This window comes from Corella eumyota, chromosome 3, assembly GCF_963082875.1.
Source record: "Corella eumyota chromosome 3, kaCorEumy4.1, whole genome shotgun sequence".
Lineage (NCBI taxonomy): Eukaryota > Metazoa > Chordata > Ascidiacea > Phlebobranchia > Corellidae > Corella > Corella eumyota.
The window spans coordinates 18,927,859-18,940,338 of NC_137492.1; the positions used below are offsets into that span (position 1 = coordinate 18,927,859).

At 28.2% G+C, this 12,480-nt stretch overlaps 1 protein-coding gene across 3 annotated transcripts; it reads right to left on the reverse strand.

Annotated features, from left to right (window-relative positions):
* Positions 1-299: 299 nt before the first annotated feature.
* On the reverse strand, positions 300-8,294 carry LOC145746180 (uncharacterized). 3 transcript variants are annotated; one of them, XM_082564385.1, is made up of 21 exons: positions 8,148-8,294; positions 7,264-7,356; positions 6,580-6,735; positions 6,419-6,469; positions 5,992-6,147; positions 5,807-5,845; positions 5,484-5,624; positions 4,915-4,991; positions 4,742-4,849; positions 4,558-4,665; positions 4,374-4,481; positions 4,190-4,297; positions 4,006-4,113; positions 3,822-3,929; positions 3,685-3,753; positions 3,281-3,347; positions 3,147-3,188; positions 2,706-2,768; positions 2,514-2,555; positions 1,779-1,957; positions 300-1,373 (listed from the first exon to the last, which is right to left on the reverse strand). In XM_082564385.1, the coding sequence occupies exons 2-21, from the start codon at positions 7,270-7,272 to the stop codon at positions 575-577; spliced, it is 2,538 nt and encodes an 845-aa protein (XP_082420511.1). In that variant the 5' UTR covers positions 7,273-7,356; positions 8,148-8,294; the 3' UTR covers positions 300-574. The 3 variants fall into 3 exon arrangements, with proteins under 3 accessions (XP_082420511.1, XP_082420509.1, XP_082420510.1); XM_082564383.1 differs by lacking the exon at positions 8,148-8,294 and adding an exon at positions 7,488-7,588; XM_082564384.1 differs by lacking the exons at positions 2,514-2,555; positions 8,148-8,294 and adding an exon at positions 7,488-7,588.
* Between the last annotated feature and the right edge of the window lie 4,186 nt (positions 8,295-12,480).

Genomic DNA, 12,480 nt, shown 5'->3' on the forward strand with positions numbered 1-12,480 from the left:
TGAAGGCATTTTGTAGGGGTTAAAATAATTTCTTTCTCAGATTTTGAAATTTGTCCGAAACTATTAAAACCGAACCCGAACACTTGAATTGGCATCCCAGTTGACTTGAATTCTAAACAAATATTTGGAAATTAATATTTTTTGTTAAAAAAATTACAGTTTGTTTTACACAGAATACTTTCAAATAACATAACTTACCTTTGGTGAATTCTGAATTTAAGTTACATCATTTGTTCCTTTATAAAAGTTTTTTTTAAATAATTTTCATTTAAAACCCCTATGTTCTAAATGAAATAACAAGATTATTAATTGCACATTATTAATTTCATTTGACAATTTTTATAGTACAGCAATCACAATGTGAATAATGCAAATATTGATGAATGACAAATTTGTTCGCTAATGATTTACACCAAAAAGACATATAAGCATGATATAAAGGGTAGGAGACTAGCACTATATACCCAATAATAAAACAAAAAACAACGATAGTTTGGCCAAAGTTTTTTTTGGAAAAAAACAAGTATGGGCATAAGAAAAACCACAGTAAACTAAATAATAAATGTCCTTTCAGTTAATTAAACTTAAATTTGTCATAGGTATCGCATTCAACCGAACATTGGTAAACTTCCTTCTTTAAAAACTCCTTAACAGTGTTAGCAACTTCAGTATGTAGTTGAAACATATCATCCTGTCTTTTTGCAAGAGTATGTTCTATTTCTCTCACAATTTCAATAATGGTCGGCCTTTTCTTTGGATCTTTTTGTCCGCACCTTTTCATAAAATGCTTTAATAGTTTACAAATGTTTTTCTGATTTTCACCCGAGACTGTGCTTAAAACTTGCTTGCTGATTCTCGATCTTTCTACAAAGTCTGCTATAGGATGTTCTTCTGTGATTATCATGTACAAAATCATACCATAACTATACACATCCATTGCTTTTGTAACCTGATTGTTATTTTTAAGGCGTTCAGGAGCAGTATACCCTGGCGTGTGGTCATTGTACTTAGGCTGCACTTCAGTTGGAGCAACACCAGACTTAGTTACATCAGAAATGTCAGCTCCACCAAAATCGGAAATCTTGCACCTTAAGCTTGCTGTCAGTAATACATTTTGGGTTTTTAGATCACCGTGAGTAATCCTGTGGTCATCAATATTCTTATGCAAGAATGCAATTCCACTGGCAATATCATATGCAAATTGAAGCCTTAATAACCATGAAATCAGATAACCTTGTAAAAGAAGGGAACATAAATCACCCCCAGGCATGTATTCTAGTACAAGATTTAAGGATCCGTCGAAACTCGTGTGGCCTAAGAGTTGAACAATGTTTGGATGGTTTTGCTTCGTCATAGTGATTTCATGAACTGCCCTGTTAAGAAAATCTTAAATCTTACAAAACATTTAACAAACACATTGACAAAACCCCTAAAAAACTTTTCTATTAGTAAAGAAAAACAAAATTAAATTATATTTAAATTCAATTATTTTTTTATTATTTTGATAGACATGAAAAGACTTATCTAAAAGTTTAATAATATGAAAACTTTCTTTTACTTAGTTTTATGACTGATCTTTATTGTATTCAATTTTAACTTCTTCTATAACAAAAAGCCCGGTTGAGCTCAAAACCAATTGTAGCTAATATAATCAATATTATTCCAAACTGCATAAGTCAACTTAAGAATGCTGAGGTAACTAATGTGATGACACACTTAACCTTTACATTAAGTTTTTTATATGTAGCCAAAAACAACTATGTAGGAGAAACACTTACTTTTTAGCTTTTCGATGTATTTCGTCAACACTACCATTTAATGGTAATCTTTTAATAGCCACAGCACCAATGGGTTCAACAAATCCTAGATAAACTTTACCAAAACCTCCTTGTCCAAGAAAGTTGCAAGTTTTAGGGATTTTGATATTAGTTGCTTCAAGTTCAAAAGATTTTTCATACTTGAAATATAAAAAAATATTTTGATTAATCATTTCTAAGAAAACCGGCAGCATGGTGTAGTGGTAAGAACACTTGCTACACCACACATGAGGTCGTGGGTTCAATCCTCACTGATCTCATGCTGTAGGGCCCTTGAGTAAGGCGCTATAAATGGTACAAACTCCTGCTGAGCCAGCACTTAATCAGCAGCATAATTACCGGGCAATTATAATCTATAATATCTCAAACTGCAGGCAAACTTGAGACTGGGTCGGAGTAGCTGATGTTACTCTATGTTTAGTCGCGCATTCGACTTTCCCACATCAAGGATAAAGATATATACAAAAAAAAAAAAAAAAAAAACACAACAAATCAATAGGATACAAAAAAAATGGCACTTTTTCTTTCTGTAACTGATTTAAAAATTATAAACACATATGTACGTATAGAAGAATTTAATAGTAAATCTTTTGTGATATATGTGCTTATAAATGCCACATAGTTGAAAAAAATCAAAACAGTTAGGCTAAATAGTTCACAAAAATTTACAATAATTTGTTAACTGTTTCAGATTACCCGTCTGAATTGTTCATTTTCTTTTTTAATGAAAATATTCTCCTACAAACAAATTTATTTGTTGTCAATTTCAATTCTTTAAATAAAAATGTTGAGCTAAAAATCCTTTAACAAGTTATGACTGTAACAACAATTTATTTAAGACAATGCATTAATTAAAAATAAAAAAACAAATTTAAAAAACTTATTTACCAAATTCAGATGTTTAATTTTTGACTCTTGACCATTTAATTTTTCTTCCAGTGCATTCTTTTCCTGCAACATAAAGAAGTCATAAAATAACAACCGGCAGAGTGTTGTAGTAGTTATAACACTTGCTGTACTACATGAGATCATGGGTGCCCACTGTTCTTATGCTGTAGCGCCCTTGAGTAAGGCAAATTGTATAAACTCCTGTTGAGCTAACATTTAGTCAGCAGCTAAATTATCGGGTAATTATAATCTATAATTTCCCAAACTGCTAAAGTTAACTTAAGACTGGGTCGATGTATTAAGTGTTACCCGTGAAAATTCACCTTTCCACATCGCGGATAAAGGTCGTGAAATTCACCTTCCCACATCGAGGATAAAGATATTAAAAAAAAAATTACTGCCATAAAACTAAACAGCAATACAAAAAATAATAAAATTTACGTTTCTTCGTTTTTTACATTTGCTACAGGTGGCATTTGTTTTCTAAAAAAAAATATAAAGATTAATGGTACTCATTTGAATTTTATTAAAAAAGATTTTAACAAAGTTTTATATAAAAATTTTACACATCTTACTTTTTCACTCTTTTTTAAATCCCCAATTTCTTGTTTTAATTTTCTAATTTCCTGTTTTAAGTCATTACTAAAAACACAAAATGTTTGTTGAAGTTTTCTGTTTGATTTTCATTTGTGTAACACAACAGATGTAATACAATGTATGATAAAAAAAAGGGTTGGAGTAAAAATAAAATGTGTAATGCTATACTTAGTTGCTAATTGAGGTATAAAAATTATTGAAAAAAAAAATACAGAAAATTTTCGGAAAATCTATACGACTAACTCCACACAAATCAAGAAACTAAAATTTCCATTGGTTTAAAAAAAATCCATTAGTTACAATAACAAAATAAAAACTGTAAAACTAGTATAAAAATAAAATTTTATATAACAAAGTAAAAAAAAATAAAAAATTTAGGTACCTCTGATTTTTTAATTTTACTTTTTCTCCCGAAAATTGGTTGTCTTTCTCTTCAAGTTGCTTTTTATGTCTAAAAAATAACTGGGCTATCAACAGGTTTTTTAAAAGTTTCTTTTTGGTCTTAAATTAAGTACTTACTGAGTTGTAAGGGCATGCATGCAATTTTCAAGTTCACTTAGTTGAAAAGTAAGTTCTTGTTTTTCTTTTAAAAATTGGTTATCTTTCTCTTTAAGTTGATTTTCATGCCTAAAAAATAACTACATTTTTACCAGGTACTTTACTTAAATTTACTGTGTTTTATAAGTTAACTTAATATACTTACTGATTTTTAAGAAGATCCATGTTCTTTTCAAGTTCACTTATTTCAGAGATAAGTTTTTGCTTTTCTTCTAAAAATTGGTTATCTTTCTCTTTAAGTTGATTTTCATGCCTAAAAAATAACTACATTTTTACCAGGTACTTTACTTAAATTTACTGTGTTTTATAAGTTAACTTAATATACTTACTGATTTTTAAGAAGATCCATGTTCTTTTCAAGTTCACTTATTTCAGAGATAAGTTTTTGCTTTTCTTCTAAAAATTGGTTATCTTTCTCTTTAAGTTGATTTTCATGCCTAAAAAATAACTACATTTTTACCAGGTACTTTACTTAAATTTACTGTGTTTTATAAGTTAACTTAATATACTTACTGATTTTTAAGAAGATCCATGTTCTTTTCAAGTTCACTTATTTCAGAGATAAGTTTTTGCTTTTCTTCTAAAAATTGGTTATCTTTCTCTTTAAGTTGATTTTCATGCCTAAAAAATAACTACATTTTTACCAGGTACTTTACTTAAATTTACTGTGTTTTATAAGTTAACTTAATATACTTACTGATTTTTAAGAAGATCCATGTTCTTTTCAAGTTCACTTATTTCAGAGATAAGTTTTTGCTTTTCTTCTAAAAATTGGTTATCTTTCTCTTCAAGTTGTTTTTCATGCCTAAAAAATAACTACATTTTTACCAGGTACTTTACTTAAATTTACTGTGTTTTATAAGTTAACTTAATATACTTACTGATTTTTAAGAAGATCCATGTTCTTTTCAAGTTCACTTATTTCAGAGATAAGTTTTTGCTTTTCTTCTAAAAATTGGTTATCTTTCTCTTCAAGTTGTTTTTCATGCCTAAAAAATAATATCAACACAGACCTTAAAAAGTTCTGTTTTATATTTAAATTAAATTAACTTACTGATTTTTGAGGGTATAAACACTATTTTCAAGTAATTCGGAATTAAGTTTTTCATTTTCGTTCAATTTTTTGTAGCACTAAAATAAATGAAATTTTAAGTGGTTAAACAACTTTAGTTCAGAAAAAAAATTTTTTAATCAAATTTGTGTTTAAAACTAGATAAAAATTTAAGTTTAACAAATCTAGATCGCCAAACTAATACATATCAACAGGCAGCATAGAGTAGTGGTAAAAAAAATTGCTACACTACTATGAGGTCGTGGGTTTAATCCCCACTGATCTTATGCTGTAGCGCCCTTGAGTCAGGCGCTATAAACGGTATGAACTTCTGCTGAGCCAGCACTTAATCAGCAGCATAATTATCGGGCAATTATAAACTATAATATCACAAACTGCTAAAGGCAACTCAAACTGAGTAAGAGTAACTTAGGTCGCGAATTCGACCTTCCCACATCAAGGATAAAGATATATACAAAAAAATAAAAAATAAAAAGAAAAGTGAACATTGTCAAAAATGTAACTAAGAAAAAATAAACAGCCAAACATGTCATAAGTTAATAATTGATTACCCTTTTAAAGTTTTCTTGTTCAAATTTGCTCCTTTCCATGCTAATAAAGGAATTTATTTCTAACAAAGGATTCAGATTTTTAATTGTATTTTGATGGGCAATTTCAATTTGATCCAAAGATAAAATGTCATCGTCAAATTTCTGCAACAAATATTGTTAAATATTACGTTATGTACATTTGGTAAAGCAATTTATTTATGTTAAAAAAGAGTTGTCTCATTTTAAATGTATTTACTTTATTAAAACATGTTTTAGACTGAGTTTTAAAAATGCATAAAAATTTAAAGTTGGTGTTTTACAATTACTTAATTTTTAAATATTACCTTAATTTCATTTTTAAACAGTTCAACTGCTTCTTTTTTCTACATGATAAAAACAAAAACTTGACAAAAAATTGGATTTTACATTAAATATTTAGTAATCTATTTGTTGTGTAAGTATTTAACAAATATATACCGGTTAAAGGTTATTATATGTTATACATTTCTTTAAAACAAGAAATAGAAACCTTGTTGTTTTGAATTTGAATTTCATCCCAGATTTTATTTATATATTTTAAGTAATTTTCATGCCAGTTGGACTCCATTCTTTGAGTGACATTTTGTAAAGTTTTATTGTGAATAATTTCAAGTTCTTCGTTTGAACATACTTTGTCGCGACATCTCTAAATTAATAGTTAACAGGGCCATAAAACTTGGCATTTAACTTTGTTTAAAAAATGAACACAAACCCTAGATTTTATGAGTAGGTAAACATTAAAGACAAAAGACTATGTAAAGCATATTTACATACACAAAAAAAAATACAACAGAACAGATATTTAACTTACAACCTAATATAAAATATCTTTGATATTCATTTAAAAAGGTTGCCATTAACAAAAGTTTTTTTTATAAATTATTTTAATTTACAATAAAAAAAACTTTAAAGTTTACTTCTTGTATCTCAGTTGTGTATAACATGTTAATTTCCTTAAGCATTTTACCCTTAAAATAAAAACAATAAAATTAAAGCAAAATATAAAGTACATTAATTTAATTTTTCAAAAACACTACTTTAATAATAAAAACAATTTCACAAATTATTGAAAACTTACATTTTTTTCATTTGTGTTCTTATGATAATCATGACATTGGGATATGCTGTCTTCAATAATATTGGCTAAACTAATATCAACTTTCTGTGCTTCAGTTAATGCATCAAAATGAACCTGGCAAAATTCTGGTTCGGTTAAATAAATGTGTGTGCAGTTCTAAAAAAATGTGTTTAAATTATCTATTGTTAATCTTCTGACCTCTCAAAGATACACATAGTAAAATACAAGCAAATTTAAACAAAACCCTTTACATATTAAACCGGCAGCATAGTAAAAACACTTGCTACACCACACATGAGGTCGTGGGTTCAATCTCCACTGATCTCATGCTTTAGCGCAAACGGCATGAACTCCTGCTGAGCCAGAACTTAATCAGCAGTATAATTATCGGGCAATTATAATCTATAATATCCCAAACTGCCACAGGCAACTCGAGATTGGGTCGGAGTAAGTGATGTTACTCTATGTTTTAGTCGCGCATTCGACTTTCCCACATCGAGGATGAAGATATATTCAAAAAAAAATAAATATATATATATATATGTAAAATTGATTAACACTAATCATAAACAGAAAAATCTTAATCTTCTTTTTCAGACCAGCAATTAACAAGTATTTTTATTGGAAGATAAAGTAAATACTAATCTACAAAATTTCAAACTGTATTAACGTATTAAGAAATACCTCATTCATAAATTGCCTATATTTTGATATTGCTTCATTTATTTTTGTTTGCCTTTCATGTTTTTCGTTATTTTCCTTACCAGAGAATTTAAACTATGTAAAACAAATAAATTAAGTATTAGTAAAATTTATATTAATGTAAAACAAGGAATTTTACAGAAAACACATCCTATCTATACATACAATTTTATAAAACTATTTTACAATTTTTAACAACATCTTACCGGCCAAAAATATGACATTTTAATAACACATGTATTCCCTTTTTAAAGTTAACATTTTAAAACTGGCTTCTTTTATAAAACTATTTTCTAAGCCACCACGAAAAAATATCATAACATTTTCAGTAAAATTTTAAATAATGATTAACAAGGGCGATTAAAGTTCCTAAGCAAACCAATACCAATATTTACAATTCTAGTTAAATATTTACAATTCAAGTTTAGTTTAAGCCAGCATTTTTTTAATTGCATAATATAAAAATAAAAAAAGCCTTTAAGTATCAAATCAAAAAAATCAATCTTTTAAAAATTATGCAGAACTAAAACTTTTTTAGGCTTAAACATTCTATAACAAAATCATTTACTTAAATGTACCAACACATAGCTAGTTCTGTATAACACACAAGGCTGTCACCTCATACTGGTACATTTAAATAATTTGTAGCTTAAGTTGACTTTAAACAAACACACAATTACTTTCAAGGTATTTCATTCATGATAGAAAATCAACAAAAGAAGAGACGACATAAAGTTTCATTTATTGTAATATTAGACATTGAAAATACAATCTCGTAACGTTGTATAAAGAACTTAAAAATGTAATAAACAATATTAAAGTAGTGACTTTTGAAATATATTTATATAAAATGGAGCATAAGTTACCTGCAAAATTGTTCGATTGATCGAGCTTCGGACTTGTTCATTTTAAATAGACCCGCGAATTTTTGGTGAAATATTTGAAGATGCATCAACGTAAAATTAGTAAAAATCCAACCAAAAACCTTATGTGGTTATGTCCAGTGCCTTCAACCAAGACTTGTTATTTCTTAAATTAATTTAATTTATTTAAATAACTTTGTAAACTTTACCATGTAAAAAAACAAATTATTTATTAAGCGGTTGGGATTTTCCCTTACGTGAAACATGAATAAACTTATGTCGTCATTTATTTTTTAAGTATACAAAAGAACATCAAATAATTAATAAAAAATTATTAAATACTTATATTTTGGTATATTCCTAATGTTAAAGATTCAACTGCGTGGCCTAATTATACATTGATAAATTCAAGTAGCATTTGCAATTTTTTTCAGAACGTTTCGCGTTATTTTTAAATCGCTAGTGGGAAGCATAGAGCATTAAGATGACATAAAATCATGACGTTTAAATTTCAATTAAAAATGTTTAAAACAACTTTGGCAAAACCGAAAAAAAGGGTTTTACATTTTTTTAAGTTTCGATACTCAAGAAAAAGAATAATGTTTTCCTTTAATAAAACTTGGGAAAAACGATATTGAATGCGTCCTAAAAAAATTTCAGGCTAACGATAAATTGATTTAATTTTTAGTTTAAAGTATTTAAGTTTATTTTGAAAAAGAACTTGTGGTATAAAGGGCCCGCCATAAAAACGTTAAAAAAAATTATATTTAAGGTAAAACGAATTCCCTAAAAAGCTTCGCTTTTAAAAAATATTATTTTTTATTGGATAAATCTTATCCGGTGGAACGGGTCTTTAAAATAGCTTTAAATTGATCGAAACTGCCATTATGCAATTGTATAGTTCATACCGTAATGTTGGGCCGATAACCTTCCAAACTTGGCCAATTTGAGTGACTAAAAACACGTAAAGATAGTGAGAAATTGCCATTAAAACTTCAAAAAACCCATAACCAGTTGATTAGCATTATCAAGTGAAAGTTAAAAGTATAATGTGGACAACTAAACGCATAACGATTTGACAATAACTGTTATAAAAACAACTTTTATAAATATTTGGGTGTTTGAAGTGGTGTCAATTAGAATGTTATCGCCTTTGTATCTCTTTGTGGCCTACATTCGAAGCTCCTTTTATTTTTAGTGCGTGACTTAAAACCTGTCGTGGAGTATTAATATAATTTAGCAGTGACAGCGCATATATACCGCTGATTGATTTCCCTTATCTTTGTAATTGTGCTCGGAGAGGCAATTTAAGCAAAGAATAATGAAAAACGCTGATTAAAATTCTCAAATTCTGTATCTAATTTTCCGTCTTTTGGTGCTCGATTATCGTAACTACGGTTTTAGGTTACAAATTAATATTCATGACTTAGTAACGGGATAGCGCAAAAAATATAACAGGTAGCGAGGCTGGATTTTTTCGCCCAAGCCTAAAATAGCCTAACATGACCTAGCTTAACAAATACAGATTACAAGGGCGATCTAAAGGCCCAGCCCCATGTAGTTTGCTATATTACATTTGTAACCTTAATACTCACTAAATAAATGTAATTGTAATACAAAAACATGAACCTAGTACAAAACGTAACTAGTTTTAGCCTAATAGAAAATTAAGTCTTTTTAAAACCGCAATTTTAATTCCCAAAGATTTTTTGACTATATTACTGTTGTATCACAAAAAGAACTGCAAAAAAACGTATAAGAAATCCATATTTTCTTGCAATTTACGCTAAAATATTTTAAATTCCTAGTTTTCGATTTGATTTATTTACAGCCAAACATCAATTATGGGAACCGTAAACAAACAGGACTTGTGCAAGATTTGCGGCGTGATAACAAACTAATTAAAAATACGAAATGTAAAGTTCAAATTGAGGGTCAAGAATTCAATTTAATCTCCAGGTTAGTGTAGTTTAATCACAACTTGTGTTGTTTGTTGTGGTACATCATAAAAGTGTTAAATAGTAAATAAATGTCGGCTCTTATGGCTTTGCCGATATATTGTAATTTTATCGCGATAAACGCTGGGCGTTTTCACTGAAAACTTGACACTCTATTTAACACTCCAAGTGTATATCTTTATTTTATGATTGGTATGTTTACTAAACAAGTAAATTGCTATGTTAATTGTTAGTTAAAATGTTACTTATAGGCTACATTTACCAAACTTGAAGTAGACAGAAAAAAACTTTGCGGTAATAAACTTTTCAACCTAACTTTATTTTCAGACACAAGTTTCCACGTGCACAAGCTACTGTAATTACCATGGACTTTTCAATGTTTAAAAACATACTATTTTTGACAGAGTGTCATTACAACGTGTTAAACGCCGTTTAGAAATTGTAATACATCCAAAAGCACAGGTGCACAGCCTGGAAATTTGATTGTATGTTAGTCACAATTTACAGTAAGTACTGAGCTGACCCGGTTAATGGTTACTCTACGTCGGTTAAGTTTACAGGAGAAAATAAAGCACTTGAAAATAAGCCTTAAATGTTGAACGTTTAGTTGCCTTGAACAATGACCCGTAATTTTGATACCCTACTATTAAATATGATGATAGTAATTAAGAACATATATGACACGTTTAAGCCAATGCTTAAGAAATTCGCCATTTAATAATCTTTAAGCATCGTTTCTAGGCATTCCTTTATTAATACGCCTGACGAAATTTCGACAGATTAAGCAAGAAGAGATCTCATAATTGCTGTTGTAAATGGAGGTAAACATGTTATACTTAACCATGCACTTTTGTTTCTTAAACTTGCTATTATAAGAATATAATCTCGGACATTTACCGCAAAACTGCTTACCAAGTATCCATTTAAAACTAATTGTAACTTTATATAATATGACATCATTGATATTTATTATAAATTAAATATTACTGGTAAAAAATCACCCAAAATTTATAAAAATTTCTTTAAGTATTTATATTAAACTATTTTCAAAATGATTTACAAATAGTTTTACTTGTAAAAAATCACCTAAATAAACAAAAAAATTGTAATTGTTTTTAATATGGCTACAAAATGATTACAAACAGTCGATAAAAATATGTTGAATTAATTATAAATGAAACAATAACAGATCGAGTTTTGTTAAAAATTTATAAGTCCGTTGCATTCTCAGGTCAATCAAAACCCAAATTGACAACTAAATTATTTTCCAATCAATTTTCGACTAAAGTTCAATAAGATATGAGATCATCCGTTATAGAAAGCGCCCTTATTATTTTCAACTAAAATGACTCGTATAAGCCTTAAAAATAAATATTGAAAACAAATGAATGAAAAGCATAAATTACCGCCCGTCTAATATTCTTTAGTTCCGCGATAACTTAAATTACTAAGATACAGATCTAAGTTTGGTTTTTAATTCCCATCTTTTTAGTACAAAAACCTATCTTCTCATGCAAGTTTTATGCAACCCCAGAAACTAAACTCTTTTACGACAATTTCAACACATTTTAAACGGGTGAAACTGTTAAAGGGTTAGTATCTTGATTAGTATTGTATTGGTGGCGATATAATTATGATGGCCTGATAACAACAACGACATCTGGTTGGTTGTGGGATTTCTTTGACAATTTTTTGACATCTTTTATTTTTATTGTTTTAGCAAATTGGTTTGGTAATAGGTGATGACGTTTCAAAATATAAATGGCCAATTAAATGTCGTTTAAATATAAAATATTGTGCATTTTAAAAAATATTAAACAACGAATTTTTGTAGAATATTTTTTTTAACATTTAACTAAATGCTCTAAAAATGATTTTTATCAAGAATTGTCGTATAAAACTACCATTTGTATTAAAGTTTTATAAGAAAAATGATGTTATGAAGTAAATTAAGTGAATTTACATGAATTCAAAAGTCATGCAAAGTTCAAGGACCTTCCCTCCATAATACCCATTAAATATTTATTTATTTCATCATAATTTAAAGAATTATATTTGCCAAAAACAAAAGTAAGAAACAACGTTTTCCAAAATAAATTCGTCTGCTATCACTTAGTTAAATTGCCTCCTATTTTTTCCAATAATTTACCGCCAATTTGGGTTAAAATAATTCTGTTCGGGTAATAGAATAAAGAAGGCCTTAAGAGATAACTTAAAGTAATGAAATTGGGATCGTATTTCAATGAAATTGAATAATAATCAACGTTTATTGCAAGCTTATGCTTGTAAATTCATGTTTTAATAAATAATTCACAGTCATTTGATCAATTTAACGGTGATGAAACGAGTACAAAATAAGTTAAGACAAATTGTTTTTC